The sequence below is a fragment of the Pelobates fuscus genome, chromosome 8, assembly GCF_036172605.1.
Source record: "Pelobates fuscus isolate aPelFus1 chromosome 8, aPelFus1.pri, whole genome shotgun sequence".
Lineage (NCBI taxonomy): Eukaryota > Metazoa > Chordata > Amphibia > Anura > Pelobatidae > Pelobates > Pelobates fuscus.
In genome coordinates, this window is record NC_086324.1 from 172,401,672 (window position 1) to 172,425,855 (window position 24,184).

Consider the following 24,184-nt stretch of genomic DNA (forward strand, 5'->3'; position numbering starts at 1 on the left):
CAAGGGATAGAAAATAAATATTAAGCTTAATAATTAACCTTTGACAAACCCCGGAATAGCAGCAACTTATTAAAATAATAAAAAAACACAAATATATTATTTGTAAAGCAGGGTGCTATGTCATGGGAGGGCTCTGTGGAAGTTTTACGACCTTTCCCAGACCTCTTTCAAGCATTTTATGTCATTAGTGGCTGAGCTTGACATCCAAGATGCTTGCGGACTATGCTTCCCATTGTGCAAAGCCAGAAGCATCATGGGAATTAAAGTCCACAAATGTGAAACTGCCAAGCTTAGCCATCACTGTATTCTGTGTTTCTGTGTCTGATTGCACTCTGTAAAGCAGAGTTAGCCATACACATACTGCAACCCTCAGGACACTCAGCCATGGGAGTTGCAGTTTAACGACAGCTGGACTGCTGCCTGCTGATTAACCCAAGCAGTATACCATCCAGAGGAATGAACTTGTGCATAGCAAAGCCCTCTGGCGCTCTATGGGTTAATCACACAATAGAGGTATATCTGTCATCATTGCGTACTCTCCCATCATGTAACGGACAAATAAAGAGGGTAAAAACAAAGAAATGGACTTAACAGAAGGGGTAAAAAGGCGCGTAGCTAGCGCTTGTTTTTTACAGAGCACTATGGGGGTCTGATAACGGCAAACACAGCCTTGCTGACTGATTGGCTAGGATCTGGCCATGCTTAACCCTTTACTGTACAGCTCTCAGCAATTATTATATTTTTTTTATTCAGCCATTCCCTTAGATTAGATGATTGGGCAGTTAAACGTACCCCTAACATGCGGCTGCCCAAAACCCTCCCACGCAAAGAGGACATTTACCCCTCACCCACACAGCAAAGGGGGAGGTAGAGAGCAGAGACTGGGTAGGATTGTGATTTTACAGAGTACCCCAAATATAATTGATTGTGCATTTGTTAGGTATGAACTACATAAACTGGAAGAAGGTTGTGAATATAGTTGAGAATGTGAGTGTGGTATGTGTGTGTGTGTTTTTAATGTATGTGAGAGGGGGGAATATGTGTGAATGAATAAATGTGTGTGTGTGAATGGATGGGAGTATGTGTATGTGAGCATGTGTGAGTGTGTGTGAATGTGTGTGAGTGTACGTATGTATGCGTGTGAGTATGTGAATAAGTGTGTGTGAATGGATGGGAGTATGTGTATATGAGCATGTGCGAGTGTGTGTATGTATGCATGTGAGTATGTGAATGTGTGTGTGAATGGATGGGGTATGTGTATATGAGTATGTGTGAGTGTGTGTGAATGTATGTGAATGAATGACTGCGTGTGTGTGAATGTATGTGAGTGTATGTGAATGAGTGAGTGCGTGTGTGTGTGTGAATGTATGTGAATGACTGCGTGTGTGTGAATGTATGTGAGTGTATGTGAATAAGTGCATGTGTGTGAATGTATGTGAGTGTATGTGAATGAGTGCGTGTGTGTGAATGTATGTGAGTATGTGTATATGAGTATGTGTGAGTGTGTGTGAATGTATGTGAGTGTATGTGAATGAGTGCGTGTGTGTGAATGTATGTGAGTGTATGTGAATGAGTGGTGTGTGTGAATGTATGTGAGTATGTGTATATGAGTATGTGTGAGTGTGTGTGAATGTATGTGAGTGTATGTGAATGAGTGCGTGTGTGTGAATGTATGTGAGTGTATGTGAATGAGTGCGTGTGTGTGAATGTATGCGAGTGTATGTGAATGAGTGCGTGTGTGTGAATGTATGTGAGTGTATGTGAATGAGTGCGTGTGTGTGAATGTATGTGAGTGTATGTGAATAAGTGCGTGTGTGTATGTGAGTGTATGTGAATGAGTGAGTGCGTGTGAATGTATGTGAGTGTATGTGAATGATTGCGTGTGTGTGAATGTATGTTAGTGTATGTGAATGAGTGCGTGTGTGTGAATGGATGGGAGTATGCCGATGGTGTTCGCTCTCTCACTGGATGGCGCTATTATACTGATACTGTGAATAATACCATGTGGGTGACATTCTTGTGTCCAGTGAATAAGAGGACTCTCTGAGCTGCGCCCTCTCACCCAGGCTGTCTTATCAGCTGTTTGCGACAGGGCACACAGGGTAAAGTATGTGGGTAAAAAGGGGTTCATTATGAGCCTCTCCTTCCCAGAATCCTTCGCTGCAGGTAAGCGCTGTGGCTGCTGACCTGTCTGGGATGTGTGGTTGTCCTCAGCCAGTAATGACCATGTGTTAAATATCAATAGAGGAACAGTGACTCCTAGAGGTTACTTGTGGGCATTGCAAGCTGTATGCTTTTGTCACCTACACTATCACTCTGCAGTCACTATGTGTGTGTGTGTGTGTGCAGAATCTAACGCTGTGTGCCAAATAGTAAACAGAGACTACCTGGGGGATCTGAGGACATAGTCACACCTCGGATTATGTCATATTCTAATCTGGCATTATGTACTGCTGGGATATACTCTTCAGTGATGTGTGAGAATGATGACACCATGTGGTCACTATATGTACTGCAAGGGGCATACACTTCAACGGTGTGTAAGACTGATGACACCATGTGGTCACTACATGTACTGCAAGGGGCATACACTTCAATGGTGCTGAAGACTGATGACACCCTGTGGTTACGTGGTGTTTTGCAGGGTAAGTTAATACTGGCATTCTTTGGGCAAGGCATACATTTCATTATACCCCTCCAAAGCTACAGACGTGGGATACTGCATCCCTACCTCTCTCTCTCCAACATAATTACAATACTTTCCATTTAAGCAGAGCATCACAAGGTGCCTTATTGCCTCCAGTGAAAGACACAGTCTTTTAATGCTCCCCTGGCCCTGCGGGGTCTCTTTCGGGTGGAGGGGTCACTGAATCCTGCAGGGTGAGGGTAAGTAGAATGAAAGTGAAAAGGGCCAATGTCACTGCGAGCAGTCCTGATCTTTGGCTGAGATTTCCGAAGCTGGATGTCCGTTCTTGGGCCGCTGGCAAAGTATAGACTGCCGGAATAGAGTGTAAGCTCTTTGGCAGATTAGGTAAAACCAGTAGACCTGAGGCGCCATGAGGATAGCAGCTCCAATGTTATACTCTGGGGAGAGGCTGAAGGGAACTTTGTACAGAGGGAGGCCCACTCGCTGCCCGTACACCCAGTACATGTAGGGGAAGAGCAGGAGTCGGCAGCAGAAAAATGTCACCAGCATCAGCACGCCATTAACACGGTGCAGTAGGGTGTGCTGCTTCTTGTACTGTAGAAGAGGGTGGAGGTAAGGTTTAGCAAAATAGACAGGACACAAAGGAGGAGCAGGGAAGAATGACATGCAGAGGAACAGCAAGAGAGTATCATTAAAATGCAGGTAATCCATGAGTTTGGGAGAGAGATGTACAGGTTCAGGGGGCATAAAATATGGGGGACAGAGAGAGGAACGGGGAGAAATTAATGATAAAACAGGACAGGGGCAGCGACAAGCAATATTAGAGTAGGGTGCAATGAGGAATATAGGGGGTGCAGTTCAAGAAAGTGTGTGGGGTCCATGTTTACACAGTTTTAGGTTCACAGAATAAAGGAAGCGATTAGGAGCAGGACAGTCGGTTGGAGTGTGAGGTGTAGATATGATTGACATAGGAACCAGTTGTAGATTGGAAGGGTTAGTAGGAGTGAGGGGTACATTAGGAGGGTGACATGGAGTAAGGGATAGATTTGGTTGGTGATGAGGAATGAGTTCAAGGAGAACAAGGCAGATTTGTGGAGGGATAGAGTGTTGGATTGGGTGAGACAGAGATATCAATGAGAGACATAAGGAAAAGTTTCTGTACCCCCAACCTATCAACTCCCCCAGTAGGTACCCACTGATACCTGGGCTAAATCCAATACCCCGAGAGGGGCGTATGGTGCAGGGGCCGCATTCTCAGCCAACATGTTTATAAAGTGATATTTTACACACTCTCTATCTGGTTAAAGTGCATTCAATGAACTCAGAAAACACTATTACTGAATTGAAAGCAGATGGGTTAATGGACTAGGAATTGCAAAGAATTGTTAAGGCATTTGCAAGTTTCAAGCCAAAATGTTAGTGAAGTTGAAGAATTTTTCAGATATATAATCATGTTTTAATAAAAAAAAAACTGAATTTGGTAAATTCTCGCTAAAGTAGCTATGGTGACCTCAATTTTGTAATTATTTTTCCCAGTTCAGTTAACCCTGTTTTTTTAAAACACAAACACAATAAAGCCCCCTCTTCCTTAGGGACACAGATTTTCACCCAGAGAGGCGTTATTGATAAATAGGGGCCTAGTCTAAATATGTGAACCCCCGTATGGTCAGGCAGATTAATAGCAAAACAGCAATTGGGCCACATTTTCCTGCTGGTTGTGATGTTTTCAGACTGAGACATTGAAGAGAAGTTAATCTCACCTGGATGAGGACCTTGCCCAGACAGACAAAAGGTGTGCTGACCTCGGCCATCAGCATGCAGCCCAAAAAGAAATCTCCCTTCCCTTCTCTCCAGAGCTGCAAGAAAAACGAAAAGTGAAAAACACATTCACTCACCTTCATTCATTCACATATACATGTTTCGAATAATAAAACCAAACTCTGACATCACATCTACCTACCGAGAACTTACTGCTGGGGAAATGTTATACAAGTTAATTCGTCTTCCCCCAACTTATCATCCCAATATTTGTGCAAGAGGATGATGGGAACAATAAAAAGCCCTGTCTGTGCCTTTTGTAGAGGCAGTTGTCAGAGTTTTAATTTACTAATATAAAATGATATTTGCTGCAAATACTCAGCTTAATATATAATGCACAACATGAATAATTGTTCATTTATACTTAAATCAAAACGAGTCCTTAATGTCCCCCTATAATGCTGTAACTCTCAGTCTTTGTAGAAATGATTGTTCGTAATGTCAATTAAAGCGCCTGGAATCCATACTGACACAACCTCCTCAGAAAACAGTATTATGTCCATAAAGAATAGCTAGCTTATTGCCAGCTGTGATAACAGCCCAGTTAGCTCAGCTGGAATCCGATGAAAATGAAAAATCAAGATGGCGGCTCTGATCAACTTTGTTAGCTGTTTCATAGGAGTGTCTGGACAGAAGCACACGTTCTGATGTTTTGACTCCACATTCCTGAGGATAGCATGCAAACTATGAAATCTATAAACTGGAATTACAGACTTTCTATACACAGCCCCTACATTGACAATAAAAGGGACTTGAAAGATCACAGACAAATACCGCAGAGGATGAAGAATACCGTACTTATGTTTGTGAAGACAAATGTCCTTTTTAAGAAAAACTAAATATCTAAAGAGAAATTGTCTACGATGTAGGTAAAATACTATGAAAGATCACCATGTTGAGAGAGGGAAATCAGCAAAATATCATAGGGTTTATCACCAGATGTTAACCACAGACGATCCTCAGAACACAAACAGGTCTCAGAACACGGACAGTACTCAGAACACAAACGAGCCTCAGAACACGGACTGGCCTCAGAACACGGACTGGCCTCAGAACACGGACTGGCCTCAGAACACTAACAGGCCTCAGAACACTAACAGGACTCAGAACACAAACGAGCTTCAGAACACGGACTGGCCTCAGAACACGGACTGGCCTCAGAACATGGACTGGCCTCAGAACACGGACAGGTCTCAGAACACGGACAGGTCTCAGAACATGGACAGGTCTCAGAACATGGACAGGTCTCAGAACATGGACAGGTCTCAGAACACAGACAGGCCTCAGAACACAGACAGGCCTCAGAACACAGACAGGCCTCAGAACACAGACAGGCCTCAGAACAAAAACGAACCTCAGAACATGGTCAAGCCTTGAGAACACAGACGAGCCTCAGAACACAGACAGGCCTCAGAACAAAAATGAACCTCAGAACATGCACAGGCCTCAGAACACAAACAAACCTCAGAACACGGACAGCCCTCAGAACACATACGAACCTCAGAACACAGACAGGCCCCAGAACACAAACAAACCTCAGAACTTGCACAGGCCTCAGAACACAAACGAACCTCAGAACACGGACAGGCCTGAGAACACAAACAAACCTCAGAACACGGACAGGCCTCAGAACACAAACAAACCTCAGAACACGGACAGGCCTCAGAACAGAAATGAACCTCAGAACACGGACAGGCCTCAGAACACAAACGAACCTCAGAACACGGACAGGCCTCAGAACATAAACGAACCTCAGAACACGGACAGGCCTGAGAACACAAATGAACCTCAGAACGCGGACAGGCCTCAGAACACAAACGAACCTCAGAACATGGACAGGCCTCAGAACACAAACGAACCTCAGAACACGGACAGGCCTCAGAACACAAACGAACCTCAGAACACGGACAGGCCTCAGAACACAAATGAACCTCAGAACACGGACAGGCCTCAGAACAGAAACAAACCTCAGAACACGGACAGGCCTCAGAACACAAACGAACCTCAGAACACGGACAGGACTCAGAATACTGACGAGCCTCAGAACACGGACAGGACTCAGAATACTGACGAGCCTCAGAACACGGACAGGACTCAGAATACTGACGAGCCTCAGAGCATGGACAGGACTCTAGGCACGGATGAGTCTAAGAATATGGACGAGTCTCAGAACACAGCAACCAGGTAACTGACTGCTAAAAGTTACAAAGAGCTGGAATACTATCTGATGGTAAAAAGAAACATATGGAGACAGGCAGTAACTGGTCCAAAGCATCCATCCCTGTGGAGGAGGTAACAATACAGCTTGGGTGGGTGAATTTGAAATTCACCATGATGCCCCAAGCGTGCACACACCAACTTGGGAATGTAAAATGAAAGCTGTATGACAAGATGTGAGCTTGGGTGCGCCTTAGGTATCGCGTGCAGCACTGCAAGGGGCTAAACTGAAATACACGCCCTACCCGGCGTACCCAGTACGACATGCAACAAAAACAGTGAGAGTGTTAAAGAAATTAATGGCACAAATAATAGCCATCTTTTACCTAGCTAGTCTGTGAATATCTGGTGTGATGGTTCTTCTATACAGGTATCTGGGTAACTCATTAGATCGAACCATCTATTTATTGCTCCATTAACCTGTTCTCTACCAGCCCTGTGTTTACAAGGTATTAACATATTGTGGCATTGCAGAGCAATACAAGACTAATACATCGAGTAAAACAAAATGCACGTGTGTTGGCTTCCAATCCGGTACTGGCCTTCACCCAACACCGAAACACATTTTATTCCTGGCGCTTCATTCAATCCCTCTGCACCTTGCAGAAGAACTTAGAATACCACTGCACCCACAATGAACCAACACATTAAAATACAGGACTGAGACTGGCCTAGAGAGGAGGCAGAGATGGAAGTCTCACCGAATATTTACATCATACTGATCCTGGATTCTGGCCAGGAAACTGTATTTACTGTGAGTCCTGGGTCATTTTAACGCATTAAACATGTCACTGTCATTTGGCCACTTTCCATGGACTGTCCTCATTAAACATACTGTAAGTCGGTGTATGTGGCTATCTAGTGGGTCTGGCTTACCACAGACACAGGGAAGCAGACAGCCACCATGAAGACGTGATGAAGGACCATTAGAAACTCCTTTCGCAGATAGGCCCTGGTGAGCTGCCAGCCGCTGGCGTGGTCTTTCACCTTGTGTTTATGCCAATAGCACAGGTACATGGCGTACACATCATAGATAAAGTATGGAACAGCAAAGCGTGTGTAAGTGGCAGCGAGCCAGTGCCTAAGGACAGAAACCCAGAAAGAGACATGGGGCGAGTGGGAGAGGGGGGGGGGGGGAGGAGGGATCAAGGGAGTAATGGGGAGAGATAGTAATGGGGGAAAGACATAGAATTGGGGAGACAGTAATGGGGAAAGACAGAGAATTGGGGAGACAGTAATGGGGGAAAGACAGAGAATTGGGGAGACAGCAATGGGGGAAAGACAGAATTGGGGAGACAGTAATGGGGAAAGACAGAGAATTTTGGGAGACAGTAATGGGGAAAGACAGAGAATTTGGGGAGACAGTAAAGGGGAAAGACAGAGAATTTGGGGAGACAGTAAAGGGGAAAGACAGAGAATTTGGGGAGACAGTAATGGGGAAAGACAGAGAATTGGGGAGACAGTAATGGGGAAAGACAGAGAATTGGGGAGACAGTAATGGGGAAAGACAGAGAATTTCGGGAAACAGTAATGGGGGAAAGACAGATAATTTGGGGAGACAGTAATGGGGGAAAGACAGATAATTTGGGGAGACAGTAATGGGGGAAAGACAGAGAATTGGGGAGACAGTAATGGGGAAAGACAGAGAATTTCGGGAGACAGTAATGGGGAAAGACAGAGAATTGGGGAGACAGTAATGGGGGAAAGACAGAGAATTGGGGAGACAGTAATGGGGAAAGACAGAGAATTGGGGAGACAGTAATGGGGGAAAGACAGAGAATTGGGGAGACAGTAATGGGGAAAGAGAGAATTGGGGAGACAGTAATGGGTAAAGACAGAGAATTTGGGGAGACAGTAATGGGGAAAGAGAGAATTGGGGAGACAGTAATGGGTAAAGACAGAGAATTTGGGGAGACAGTAATGGGGAAAGACAGAGAATTTGGGGCGACAGTAATGGGGAAAGAGAGTGATTAGAGGGAGTCAGCGAGATGGGAAGGATCAGTGTTGAGGAGGAGAGGTAGTGGGATGAAAGAGAGAGAGAGGGGTTAATTTTCTTGCGGTGAAGCACATCTTACCATTAACCTCTCTGTTGCCAAAAACATTTCATTTCTCAATATCGGAACGGAGTGCGTTTAACAGTCTCACCCCAGACAGATAAACCTGCAGCAATCTATTAACCCTTCCCATTCCAGAATCACAATATCCATCTATTAACCCTCTACACACATTTATTACCACTATGCACATTAAACCTATTATATGTTCATTAACTCTTCACATGCCATAAATTGCATTTTCCTCCTGTTAACCTTTCCCATGCCAATATATCGTCATGGGCCCATTAACCCTCCACATGTTTTAAAAGACGGTCTAATAGAATTCATAGTGTACCAACTTCCTAACGCTTCCTATAGCATACGCCATGTAATGGACCTTGCCACGGTAAATGTCCGATATATTAATGCTGACTTCATTAACTCCTCCCCTGCTAGAAGCTGGACATGCGGAGTACTCGGTGGATTTGACATCTGCTGACTGTACCTTCCATTGATATCCTATGAGTGGGAGATTAAAACCACTGCATGCGCATCGCACTAGAGCTGGTGTAAGCTCTATGATATGTGAGTAGAAAATCTGGAAGTCTTCTATTATTGTGCACTTTACATTGGCCTTATTACACTATTGGAGTTTTATTTTTCTCCCTGTGGACCCTGAGCATCCCGATAACTATGAAGTCCGAAGAAGGAAAAAAACCTACCCAGGCACCTAGAGACTTTTTCTTATCTCTATTATTAAGACTTTATTATTTTACGGCTGCCACTGTCTTAGGATATTTCTTATACCTTTTTAAAGCTTTATTTCCTGTTCCCAATTTACCTGTCATATTGTCCTTTGGCGCACCCTATATCTTTGTCTATTTTACTCGGTGGATTTGTACCTGGAAATGAATGGATAACTGCAAAACCTGCCAATTAGACAGATGTCCGCAGGGGTTAATCTCTCCTCTGCATTCCGATTTAAGCTCCATCTGCTGGGGGTGTGTTCACTGGGCCTGGTAATCTTTTAAACGTATTAATTCTTACAAATAACACAGATTACAAGATGGAGGAACGATAACCTTGCACAGAATGATTTATGATTAACCCTTTCACTGGGAAAGGGGCCAAATATGCTTTGCATACAATCTATGCAGCCCCGATCTAGAGTGTAAGCTCTTGTGAGCAAGACCATCTTCGCCTCCTGATTCTCTTGACAATATTTTGTTTGTTAATGACTTGTTGAACTCACAATATAACTGTGAAGTGCTGCGGATTATATTGGCATAATATGTTAGAGGGACACTCTGTGCACCAAGACCACTTCATGTTCCTGAAGTTGTTTTGGTGCGTATATTCAGTCCCTTTATTTGATAATGTAAAACATTGCTGTTTCAATGAAATGGCAATGTTTACATTTTCCCTAAACCTTAAATCAGCCACCAGGGGCACCTTCTCTTTCAGATCTTAAATTTGCAAATTAGTTCACATTCACACAGCATCATGACACCTAGCATGTCCAATCCTGCTCTTTAAGAAGCATAACATTGGTAAAGGCCAGTGCTGGCTGCGCGGGGATTGTTGTGGTTATGGTGCGAGGATTGGCCTAGAGCTCCCCATTGTAAGGAATCAGGTGATGCTCTCAGTCAATGAGCTAAGCCCTGCACATGTTGTATGCAGCATTTTAAGTGAGATTTATAGGCTTAATACATATAACTGTTGACATAAGGTTTTTAATACTTTTTGTACAATAAAATTGTGAATGGTATAACGCTAGTTGTATACCGCTTAAATCGTTTTGGGAAACAACTTTTCCTATTGGATTTAGAAGTATTTTATAAATTGCATTTATAAGTTTTGTTTTTTAAAGTAGCGCAACACTATTTGTGATGGTTGTGGTGGTTGTGGAGGTTGTGGTGGATGTTTATGAACCCGTATCTGAGTCTGTAAATGAAAGGGAAAGGGAGAATCGCTACTCTGTATATCAGGAATCGCTGTACACGGGGGATTGAGCTGATCTTCCTACCATGGAGTAAACAAAACGGGAAACCTGCCGCCGGAAAATGTGACACAGAATGGTGGGAAAATGTCTCTGACAAAGAATCTGAGAAATGCCGCAGGTTTAACTATATCTGAGAGGGAAATAAAAAATAAAAATCATGGACATAATATGGAATTTCTCATCTCAGATTAAAATAATTAATCTGTTCTGATTAGTTTCTGTTAGCTGCAACGTTTGCAAAATATATGTTAACAGTGACAAAAACATGCTTTTTCATATATTCATATGTATCAGAGGCCATGGCAAAGCCTCTGATACATTCAGCGTGCCGATGTTAGCGGTACCACCATGGTGGTATTATGGTATTGTCACAGATATGCTGGGAATTGTAGTCACCAAGGTCTTGGCCGCTCCAGAATTCACATTACGCACAGAATGGAGGATCATGGAGAATTGTTTGTGTCCCACTCTGGGAATTACGTGGCAGGTTAATAGAATTAGGGAAGGCCCCAGAGAAATGCTGTCACGGTAGCAGGAAGTTTGTAATTCTGCTGGGAACAAGCGCTGGGTTTTAGAGAGAAGCAGGTGGATTTTCCGAGACGTTTATGATCAGCGCCAGGTTGATGAGAACATTTTGGGCATCCCAGCGCTGGCACTATAAATCAATTTAGAGAATGACATAAAGAACTCGGGCACAAGATGTGCTCAGTACAAGTCATCTGATGGTGGCTAAACTTGGCACAGAAGTAGGTATAGAATCAGTGCCAAGTCAGCACAGTATTGCTCAGGTGGGCCGGTATTAAGGGCCTAATTACAGCACCTGCAGTTTACAAATATTGCTGAAGCCATAATTAATGTGTTTGAGTGACCTGATTGGAGCTGGGGGTCCGGCAAGGGAGTGCAGAAGATTTTGTAGACTTTTAGAATGGGTTGACGAGGGATTTGCATTGTGGGTAGCAGGAGAGGATAGAGAATTAGCTAATTAACCATGGGTAATCATTATGGCTACATGTGGAATGGGATAAAGTTACAGCAATGAAGACATCTGTAATAACAACATTGGCAGCTCCAGATAAATGGCTTCTTAATGTGAAACAAAATGAATTGACGAGACACTAAATGTGATTCATTGCTTGGCCAACAATGTCTCTTACACCCCCAGCTTGCTTACATGGAACATGTAAGGCATTAATTATAATAAAAATAGGTCATTTAGAAGAAGGAGATATTTCATCCCCATGGTTTTAGATCTTTAGAAGAATGTTTAAATTGGATCAGAGAAAGGTAGAGTCCAAGAAGATGCCATGGCTACAATGCCATTTTGCAAGCAGATCTCTACCCTACCTGAGTTTGGTCAGATATGGGTAAAGAATGAGCTAGTTGGCTCCTGTTCCAGAGGAAGGATCTGTTAGGATATCCTGGTGTGTGGTTACGTTTGGACACTTCCCCTAATGAACTGACATTAGTAGGACAACCTTTAGCTTAGAAGTTGGGACCTATGTTTCCATAAATAATATTTCCCAACTTGCTATGCACCAAGAATGAGTCATTACTGTTTACTGTGATCAAAGGATATCAGGAAGCCCTCCAAGTATTTGACTATGCTACACAGATTAGTTGATTGATCTTGTGATCTGTGAGCAAGGATTGGATAGAATAAGACTGAAGAAAGACAGGTCCATGCGAGAGGACCTTCCAATGAGATGAGCCTGAACAAAAATGATCAGCTGTAGTTCTGGCACAGTCAGGGTGCATGTATGCTGGCTGAAAGGTGCAATTCTAAAAATACTTTATAATAATTGTTCGACAAGAAGCTAAGATGGAGGAACCCAGTCCCAGGATGGTGGTAAATACAGCTGTGTGGATTCCTACATTTAATTTATATTTCAGATTTCACAACAAATATTGTTAAATGTAGTACTGGCAGTAACTAACATATTACAAATCTCGGGATGTAAAGGCTTCCTTTTAAGACAAAAATATAAAATTTGTTCATTCGGATTCAAATCGTCCAAATTTTGGGAAATTGGCGTCACGTCCGAATGATCTAACTCCGAGTCATCATATAACTGCGTCACAAAATAAGCAAAATGGTCAATGGATGAGCCGTTTCGTTTGGAAAAAAGATGATTGATCGTTAGGGCACGGTCACTAAATGTTGATTTTATTCACAAATCAAATGAGAAGTGATCGATAGAGGGAAAATAGGAGGGTAAAAAAACAAAAACTAAATATATATAGAAATTTATGATACATATAAATGTATTTTTACTCGTCCTGTTTTCCGTTTATTGGTAACTTTTTCTCACTTGAACCAAATGGAAGTAAAATGCTCCTATTAGCGTACTGTAACATTTATATATAATATTTATATTTTGCATTTTACTGATTGGCCCATTTTAATCGTTTTTTTAGTATTAATCTTTTAGTTTGTCTGAATTGTTTTTCCAAAAAAAAATCCAAACTAAAAAGCCATATGAATGTATTTCAGACTACCCGAACGAAATGTTTATTTTAGGCAAATCGAGTTGGCCGAAACAAATTTCTGTGCCCTTCATTAGTCTAAAAAATGTTTAACCCCTGCATAGCTCATCTTAATTGGATGACAAAATTGTCTTCTAGCGTGTTTTTAACATTTTTTAAAGTATTCATTGTGTAAACCCTGATATACATTTTAATCTGAAGGAATTTAACATTTTATATATTGTTTTATGGCTCATTTTATTGGGGGAAATTTACCATTTCTGATCACAGTATTATTTTTTCCGAGCGCCGTAACATCATATAATATCACCCTGGAATTCTAACACTACCAATTACCAATACCACAGAATGTCTGTACACCAGAATGTAAATGTCTATAAATGTCAGTACTCCAGAAGTCTCATATATTGGAATAATTACACCCCTAGAATTCTAATATATTGGAATATTATCAACCCTAGAATTCTAATATATTGAAATAATAACACCCCTAGAATTCTAATATATTGGAATATTATCAACCCTAGAATTCTAATTCCCCAAAATATTACTACTTTGCCATTCTAATAGCCTAAACTAATAACACATTAGAATGTAACAGCCCAGAATTCTAATACTCTAATACTTGAATGCTCCAGTACTTTTAAATACCCCACAGCATCAAGTACCTAGAATTCTAACACCCCACAGCATCAAGTACCTAGAATTCTAATACCCCATAATATTGATACCCCTGTATTGAGAACACACACGAGTCATCCACTTGCCAGCCAAGTCAGCACACAAACTCACCCCCATGCCTTTCAGTCGTGACTCTCGCTGCTCCCTGCTACTCCAGTAAACTCCACACACCTTGCTACAGCACCTTCCCTCCCAGGAACATCAGATGATATAAATGTTTAATGGCTCCTTATGTTTCACTCACACTCAGGCAGGCGACGAGCTGTCTTACCCCCTGTCTGCCTCCTGAACTCGAAACTCAAAGTCCGGATGTGCCACCAAGTCACACTTACCGATCCTCAATGACATCCTTGCAAGAAGTGGCTACAATGTATCCTGCTGTGGAGGCCAAGACAGCTTGTATGGAGGACACCAATCTGTAATCAAAGAAGGGAACGGAGAAAGGAGGGGTTGGGGGTATCAGAGGGGCAGAGGGGGGAAAAGAGGGGTTATTCCGCTGCTCTGATCTTCAAACCTTCATCCAGTCTGTAAACATTAAAGCAGTGTGGGCTACCACTTTAACAGCCTACAGAGGGCTACATGCCTTGCCTCGTTATTAAAGGAACACCATAGCGTTAGGAATATACACCTGTATTTATAACCCTATCGTGCCCCTGTCTTTAGGCATATACAGGCCTTCCCGCCGATGTGCATTTGTAATTCATAAAATTAAAGATTTAATAACATTTTTCCAGTGCCGAGGCTCCCTCGCTACTGCTCACCACTTCACAATCCGTGAGGTCATCCAGGAGGCATGGCTTCCTCCATAATGGGCAAATCCTACAGGAGCGTTGGGGACCTGGTGAACATGCGCAGTGAGTGGCGTGTGCGCATCCAAGCTTCCCCATAGTCCCCACAGGAAAGCAATGTTTTCAGTGATTACTACACGCCTCCACGTCACGTGATGGAGTTTTACTCTGTCAGTATGGCAGCCACTACCAGTGGATTTAAATATTGTACATGCTAATATTGCAGTCTCTAAAACACTGCATTGTTTTTCATGGTTACATGGGTTAAAATGACAGGACCACTGCACCCAGACCTGCTCGGTGAGATGACGTGCTCTGGGTGGAAGAATTGTGTAGATCAGTGCTTATTGTATGGCCCCAGGATGTGCCCACCTTATTCCAGGCAGTCTTGTAAACACACAATACTATGTAATGATACAAGTTGTGAGAGCCATAGATTTTTATATGGTACGTAATATATAGTCTCAGTCACACAATCAAGCACAGCCAGCCACCTGTAAAAGCAGTTCATGAAAGTGCTGCATCAAGAAAACAAAACATCACTTTATATCACTTTTTTATTTAGCACTAGGTTATTCAGACTTCGATTCCTCCCATGTGAAAGAAATTTTGACTATCAGTGACAAGTAGATAAACATGTCCAGTGGTTCAAATTAATGTTAAGATACACTAAGCACCAAAACAACTTCAGCTTAATGAAGTATTTTTGGTGTACAGATCACGCCCCTCTAGATTGTAAGCTCAATTGAGCAGGGTCCTCATCAAACGATTGTTCATGTCACAATCTGTAAATGTTTGTCTTATTTGTTGGTATAGTTCCCTTAATGATATTATAAAGTGCTGTCGAATTTTTTGGTGCTATATAAATTCCAGTAACAATAATAATAATGCCCCTGCAGTCTCACGGCTCAATTCTCTGCCATTTAGGAGTTAAATCACTTTGTTTATAAAGCCCTAGCCACACCTCCCAGCATGTGACTTACACAGCCTTCATAAACACTTCCTGAGAAGAGAGATCTAATATTTACACTTCCTTTATTTCGCAGTCTTTAGTTTAGAATGTATTTTCTCCTGCTCTGTAGGAGCCGGCAGGAGCCTTCTGTGAGTGATTAAAGTTCAAATATCAGAGCAGGAGATCGTTTTAAAGGGACATTCCAAGAACTATAAAATACTCCATATTGTTTTACTACTACTGATTGTAGTGGTTATGGTGCAAGGACTCTGTGTGTGCAGTCTCCCCAGTTTTTGTCAAACTAAGCTGCTTATCAAAACCAATGGATTCTCTCGACATTTAAAGGTAATCCTTTCATGCAGGGTGTCATTGCAAGTTTCGCCTTCATCATTGCGCCCAAAATATTTGTACGGGTGAACAGAATTAATTTTGTTAAACGTTTTCCCTTTCTTCTCCTGTTTGGCAGCTCTTTTTTAATTTGAAATCTAATGTGTTTCTAAAATGGGTCATAAAACATGAAATATGACGACGGAGGGTGAACTGTGCGCCCCGGATACAGAGAGAATAATTAATTCCCTGCAAGTATTTACGGGAAATACCTGAACTAATGCTGTTTCAGGTGCAGTTTTTCACATTTAAAGAAATATTTTATACCTGAACACTAAGGTTTATATATATCTACCTGCCAGACCCAGGATCCTCATATTCCTCACACTACACATCCACTCATACTCCGTGTCCACTCACACTACACATCCACTCATACTCCATGCCCACTCACACTACACATCCACTCATACTCCATGCCTAATCACACTTCACATCCACTCATACTCCATGCCCACTCACACTACATATCTACTCATACTCCATGTCCACTCACACTACATATCTACTCATACTCCGTGTCCACTCACGCTACACATCCACTCATACTCCGTGTCCACTCACACTACACATCCACTCTTACTGCATGCCTAATCACACTACACATCCACTCATACACCATGTCCACTCACACTACACATCCACTCATACTCCATGCCTAATCACACTTCACATCCACTCATACTCCATGCCCACTCACACTACACATCCACTCATACTCCATGTCCACTCACACTACACATCTACTCATACTCCATGCCTAATCACACTTCACATCCACTCATACTAAATGCCCACTCACACTACACATCCACTCACACTCCATGCCCACTCACACTACACATCCACTCATACTCCATGTCCACTCACACTACACATCCACTCATACTCCATGCCTAATCACACTTCACATCCACTCATACTCCATGCCCACTCACACTACACATCCACTCATACTCCATGTCCACTCACACTACACATCTACTCATACTCCATGCCTAATCACACTTCACATCCACTCACAACTTCATGCCCACTCACACTACACATCCACTTACAACTTCATGCCCACTCACACTACACATCCACTCATACTCCATTCCTACTCACACTACACATCTACTCATACTCCATGTCCACTCACACTACACATCCACTCATACTCCATGCCTAATCACACTACACATCCACTCATACTCCATGTCCACTCACACCACACATCCACTCATACTCCATGCCCACTCACACTACACATCTACTCATACTCCATGTCCACTCACACTACAAATCTACTCATATTCCATGCCCACTCACACTACATATCTACTCATGCTCCATGCCCACTCACACTACATATCTACTCATGATCCATGCCCACTCACACTACAAATCTTCTCATACTCTGAACATTCACACACAGGAGCTCTGGGTGTCTATACTGTTTCTCAGCCATCCTCCCAGTTGGTGGGACAGTTATCTAGATCCCTCCTGGATACTCTGGGAGATTAAGGATAAAGAAAACCATAGAGAAAAAGCCATAGGGCAATCCCTACAGTGGGCAATTGCAAACAAGATGTAATGCCTGTAAATTCCACTAGAGGCACACTTCCCCGGGTAAACTCTTGGAGTGTCTGGTCAGTGGGATTAATTGGCTACCATACTAGTTTCCTTGCATCATGGCATAGATAATTAGACAGGAGTATGGGTCCATTTTCCGAGATGCTCTGCCATACAGGATAATCCGGTTCTCTGGTTATCTTTCAACTTCGGTTAAATGATGTCATGACAAAACCAACCAGGTTTAAAATCGGGAGCAAAAACTGATTCTTGATACGAGTGTATACTGTGACTGAACTTGTACACAAACTATAAACATCAGCATTTATAGCAACCTGCATTCATACACAGATAAATGACCACAGTCATGAGAACTGGCTTTCATTCTTACATTCATACAGATGTCACAGACAATTCTTACACTCATACAATTATAACAAATTATCACAGACAACTCTTACACTCATACAATTATAACAAATTATCACAGTCAACTCTTACACTCATACAATTATAACAAATTATCACAGTCAACTCTTACACTCATACAATTATAACAAATTATCACAGTCAACTCTTACACTCATACAATTATAACAAATTATCACAGACAATTCTTACACTCATACAATTATAACAAATTATCACAGACAACTCTTACACTCATACAATTATAACAAATTATCACAGACAACTCTTACACTCATACAATTATAACAAATTATCACAGTCAGCTCTTACACTCATACAATTATAACAAATTATCACAGTCAGCTCTTACACTCATACAATTATAACAAATTATTACAGACAACTCTTACACTCATACAATTATAACAAATTATTACAGACAACTCTTACACTCATACAATTATAATAAATTATCACAGTCAGCTCTTACACTCATACAATTATAACAAATTATCACAGACAACTCTTACACTCATACAATTATAACAAATTATCACAGACAACTCTTACACTCATACAATTATAACAAATTATCACAGTCAGCTCTTACACTCATACAATTATAACAAATCATCACAGACAACTCTTACACTCATACAATTATAACAAATTATTACAGACAACTCTTACACTCATACAATTATAACAAATTATTACAGACAACTCTTACACTCATACAATTATAATAAATTATCACAGTCAGCTCTTACACTCATACAATTATAACAAATTATCACAGACAACTCTTACACTCATACAATTACAACAAATTATTACAGACAACTCTTACACTCATACAAGTATCATAGTCACGCAAAATGCCCTTCATTCTTACATTTATACAATAACCCCCGTCATGAGAACTGGCCTTTATTCCTACACTCATACAGATATCACAGACAACTCTTACACTCATACAAGTATCATAGTCATGCGAACTGGCCTTCATTCTTACATTTATGCAATAATCACGGACATGAGAACCGGCCTTCATTCCTACACTCATACAGTTACCACAATCATGGGAAGTAGTCTGCATTCCTAAATTCCTTCTACTTTCAGAGACAAGATAAATGACATTCATCCATATAATTATAAAAATATTTATATATATATATATAGACTGGCATAAATTCATTCACTGATACATATACTGGAGATATATACGAAGACAGGTCTCATTACAACACCAATACAAAAATCTGAGATATGCATGGACTGGCCTACATTCCTACACTGATACAATCATATGAGATATACATGGACTAGCCGATTGATATGATTATATCAGATATATCGGGACTGGCCTACACTCCTACACTGATACAATCATATGAGATATACATGGACTAGCCCATTGATATGATTATATCAGATATATCGGGACTGGCCTACATTCCTACACTGATACAATCATATGAGATATACATGGACTAGCCCATTGATATGATTATATCAGATATATCGGAACTGGCCTACATTCCTACACTGATGCAATCATATGAGATATACATGGACTAGCCCATTGATATGATTATATCAGATATATCGGGACTGGCCTACATTCCTACACTGATACAATCATATGAGATATACATGGACTAGCCGATTGATATGATTATATCAGATATATCGGGACTGGCCTACACTCCTACACTGATATAATCATATGAGATATACATGGACTAGCCCATTGATATGATTATATCAGATATATTGGGACTGGCTTACATTCCTACACTGATATAATCATATGAGATATACATGGACTAGCCCATTAATATGATTATATCAGATATATTGGGACTGGCTTACATTCCTACACTGATACAATCATATGAGATATACATGGACTAGCCCATTGATATGATTATATCAGATATATCGGGACTGGCCTACACTCCTACACTGATACAATCATATGAGATATACATGGACTAGCCGATTGATATGATTATATCAGATATATCGGGACTGGCCTACACTCCTACACTGATATAATCATATGAGATATACATGGACTAGCCCATTGATGTGATTATATCAGATATATCGGGACTGGCCTACATTCCTACACTGATACAATCATATGAGATATACATGGACTAGCCCATTGATATGATTATATCAGATATATCGGAACTGGCCTACATTCCTACACTGATGCAATCATATGAGATATACATGGACTAGCCCATTGATATGATTATATCAGATATATCGGGACTGGCCTACATTCCTACACTGATACAATCATATGAGATATACATGGACTAGCCCATTGATATGATTATATCAGATATATCGGGACTGGCCTACATTCCTACACTGATGCAATCATATGAGATATACATGGACTAGCCCATTGATATGATTATATCAGATATATCGGGACTGGCCTACATTCCTACACTGATACAATCATATGAGATATACATGGACTAGCCCATTGATATGATTATATCAGATATATCGGGACTGGCCTACATTCCTACACTGATACAATCATATGAGATATACATGGACTAGCCCATTGATATGATTATATCAGATATATCGGGACTTGCCTACACTCCTACACTGATACAATCATATGAGATATACATGGACTAGCCGATTGATATGATTATATCAGATATATCGGGACTGGCCTACATTCCTACACTGATACAATCATATGAGATATACATGGACTAGCCCATTAATATGATTATATCAGATATATTGGGACTGGCTTACATTCCTACACTGATACAATCATATGAGATATACATGGACTAGCCCATTGATATGATTATATCAGATATATCGGGACTGGCTTACATTCCTACACTGATACAATCGTATGAGATATACATGGACTAGCCCATTGATATGATTATATCAGATATATCGGGACTGGCCTACATTCCTACACTGATACAATCATATGAGATATACATGGACTAGCCCATTGATATGATTATATCAGATATATCGGGACTGGCTTACATTCCTACACTGATACAATCATATGAGATATACATGGACTAGCCTATTGATATGATTATATCAGATATATCGGGACTGGCTTACATTCCTACACTGATACAATCATATGAGATATACATGGACTAGCCCATTGATATGATTATATCAGATATATCGGGACTGGCCTACATTCCTACACTGATACAATCATATGAGATATACATGGACTAGCCCATTGATATGATAATCGGGAGTGGCCTACACTCCTGCACTAATGCAATCATACAAATTATATAACCTATATTCCTTAACTGATAAAATTATATGGCCTACATTCCTAAAGCTATAATTATATAATATATAGGTGAACTAGCCCTCTGCTACACTTATAAGAGATATACATGCACTGGTCCACATTTCATAATTTGATACTGTTATCAGAAACTTGAGAACATGTCTTCAATTCTATACTGATACAATTATCTCTGACTTAAAAATCATCCTCATTCAAAAACTGATTAGATTATTCACTGATACAATTATCAGAGATACAAAGATATGCTAACTTTCATATGTTGATACAGTTACCAAAAATATATGGATCAAAATACATTCCTACACTGATGCAGTTACCAAAAATACATGAACCTCAATTCTTACAATTATTCAATTATGAAACATACATGGACCTGTCTACATTCCTGCACAGATACAATTATCACACATTTAGAGACTGGCCTACGTTTCCATGCTGATACAATTGTCAAACATGCAGGGACTGGCCTACATTCCCACGCTGATACAATTATCAAAGATACGTGGACTGTCCTACATTTATTATCAACAATAGAAAGACTAGCCGATATAATTATAGTGAGACAATGACCATATATACATGGATTAGTCTATATTCCTACACTGATACAACTATTACACTTATATGGACTGGCTGATAATGCTCATAGAGATTCCTACACTGGTACATTTATCAAAGACGCATTGACCAGCTTATAATCATATGCTGATACAATACAACCATCTGAGGTATGTCTGGGCTGGCCTACATTCCTACACTGACACCATTATCAGGTGTACAAGGATGACAAACCTTGAAGCGAAGACAATTTTAGAATTACAGACAAATAATGTGCAGCTGATGCCTATACACAGGTATACAGGCGTACAATGACATACATACTCACAATGTGCACTGACGCTGAATGGCATGCACACATGCAATGTTAATGCAGTAGGCTAATATGAACTGATGCATATACACAGGTATACAGGCGTACAATGACATACATGCACACAATGTGCACTGACGCTGAATGGCATGCACACATGCAATGTTAATGCAGTAGGCTAATATGAACTGATGCATATACACAGGTATACAGGCGTACAATGACATACATGCACACAATGTGCACTGACGCTGAATGGCATGCACACATGCAATGTTAATGCAGTAGGCTAATATGAACTGATGCATATACACAGGTATACAGGCGTACAATGACATACATGCACACAATGTGCACTGACGCTGAATGGCATGCACACATGCAATGTTAATGCAGTAGGCTAATATGAACTGATGCATATACACAGGTATACAGGCGTACAATGACATACATGCACACAATGTGCACTGACGCTGAATGGCATGCACACATGCAATGTTAATGCAGTAGGCTAATATGAACTGATACATATACACAGGTATACAGGCGTACAATGACATACATGCACACAATGTGCACTGATGCTGAATGGCATGCACACACACACAATGTTAATGGGCTAATATGAAGTGATGTATATACGGTGGGTGAACAGACATTTCTATAATTTGTGTATATTCACTGATATGAACGTTGAATGACCCTGTGCCCTCTGTACAATGTCACACCATCCTTAAACTCTCCATTATCCCTCTGCCCCCAGCATGCCCTCCAGACACCCCTCCCTTTAATTCCATGCCATTGTCCTGTCCTTGCAGCAGCTCACCCTGTGCCCTGAAGGGATGGCAGAGAGGGCAGCCTGGCACTGCCAATACCTACCTGGCAGACACTATGATGGTGTTAGATTCCTCCCCACGGAAAAGCTGCAGTCTCCGCAGTCCTGCCTTAGAAAGGAGAAACAGACCTGGGAAGAAAAGGCTGCCCGCCGCTAAAACATGTACCATTGCGGCAGGAGGAGAGATGTGGCAGAAAGAGAGGGGGAGGGGGGAGGCACAGAGGAGAGGGGGGAGTAATGGAGAGACAGAGAAAGGATAAAGAGGGGTGGGGGGGATGAGGAGGGGAATGGGAAAGGATTCAGAGAGCAAGGAATTGGGATGTAGAGGAGGAGAGGCACACAATGAGGGATGCCTAGTGGTACCCTGGTTCTGGCAGCTCAGGGATGCTGCCAAGCTGATGACAGAGGACAGCAGGGGAAGGGGCTCAGGGATGCTGCCAGGATGGTAGAGGAGAGCAGGGGAAGGGGCTCAGGGATGCTGCTAGGCTGACAGAGGAGAGCAGGGGAAGGGGCAGACAGAGAGAGCAGGGATGATCTGTGACAGTAAGAGGGAGAGACACACAGACTAGAGGAGGGCTTGCATCCTAGGGAGGAGGGATTTAAAGAGACAGCAGGGCACACAGCTCTTATAATCCGGTTTGGGAATGTCTTTGGTCTAATCCTCGTTAGAAATAAACCACTTTAAAAGGACGTCTCCTAACGGTCTGTCTGTTGGGCATCTCTGTATAAGACATAAATAGCCTGTATATAAGAGCATGCCACAGCCCTGTTCCCTCTATATAAGCACATTACATCCTTAGTCTGCATATAAGAATATCTCATGGACCATGTCCCTTACATCTCTGTCCTGTGTATAACAGCATCTAATACAATATTCTCTGTATAAGGGCATCTTGCATTTATGACCTCTTTTTCTGGGTGTCTTACAGCCCCCTATTCTTTGTATAAAGATATACGGAATATCTAATCTAAAAGGGTATCTTACATCCCTGCTTCTTATATGACAGGATTTTAAAACTCAGCTCAATATATGAGATCATCCTGAAATATTGTTATCTGTACAAGAATTTACAATCCATCTCACAGTGTTCTCTGTATTAGAACAGCTCACAGCCCTATCCTCCGTATAAAAGCATCTCACTGTCATGTTCT

General features: G+C 41.4%; 1 protein-coding gene across 1 annotated transcript; it reads right to left on the reverse strand.

Moving 5' to 3' along the window:
- Positions 1 to 1,282: 1,282 nt before the first annotated feature.
- On the reverse strand, positions 1,283 to 23,634 carry TLCD3B (TLC domain containing 3B). The gene is made up of 5 exons (XM_063430844.1): positions 23,077 to 23,634; positions 14,218 to 14,301; positions 7,559 to 7,763; positions 4,408 to 4,503; positions 1,283 to 3,241 (listed from the first exon to the last, which is right to left on the reverse strand). The coding sequence occupies exons 1-5, from the start codon at positions 23,199 to 23,201 to the stop codon at positions 2,918 to 2,920; spliced, it is 834 nt and encodes a 277-aa protein (XP_063286914.1). The 5' UTR covers positions 23,202 to 23,634; the 3' UTR covers positions 1,283 to 2,917.
- Positions 23,635 to 24,184: the final 550 nt, after the last annotated feature.

Excerpts from the sequence above, each read along its gene's own strand:
- TLCD3B (XM_063430844.1), bottom strand. The coding sequence starts at position 23,201 with ATGGTACATGTTTTAGCGGCGGGCAGCCTTTTCTTCCCAGGTCTGTTT. Across the intron at positions 14,302-23,076 it reads ACCATCATAGTGTCTGCCAG|ATTGGTGTCCTCCATACAAG; the intron begins GTAGGTATTGGC and ends CTTTGATTACAG. Across the intron at positions 4,504-7,558 it reads TCTGCTTCCCTGTGTCTGTG|CTCTGGAGAGAAGGGAAGGG; the intron begins GTAAGCCAGACC and ends TTTTTCTTGCAG.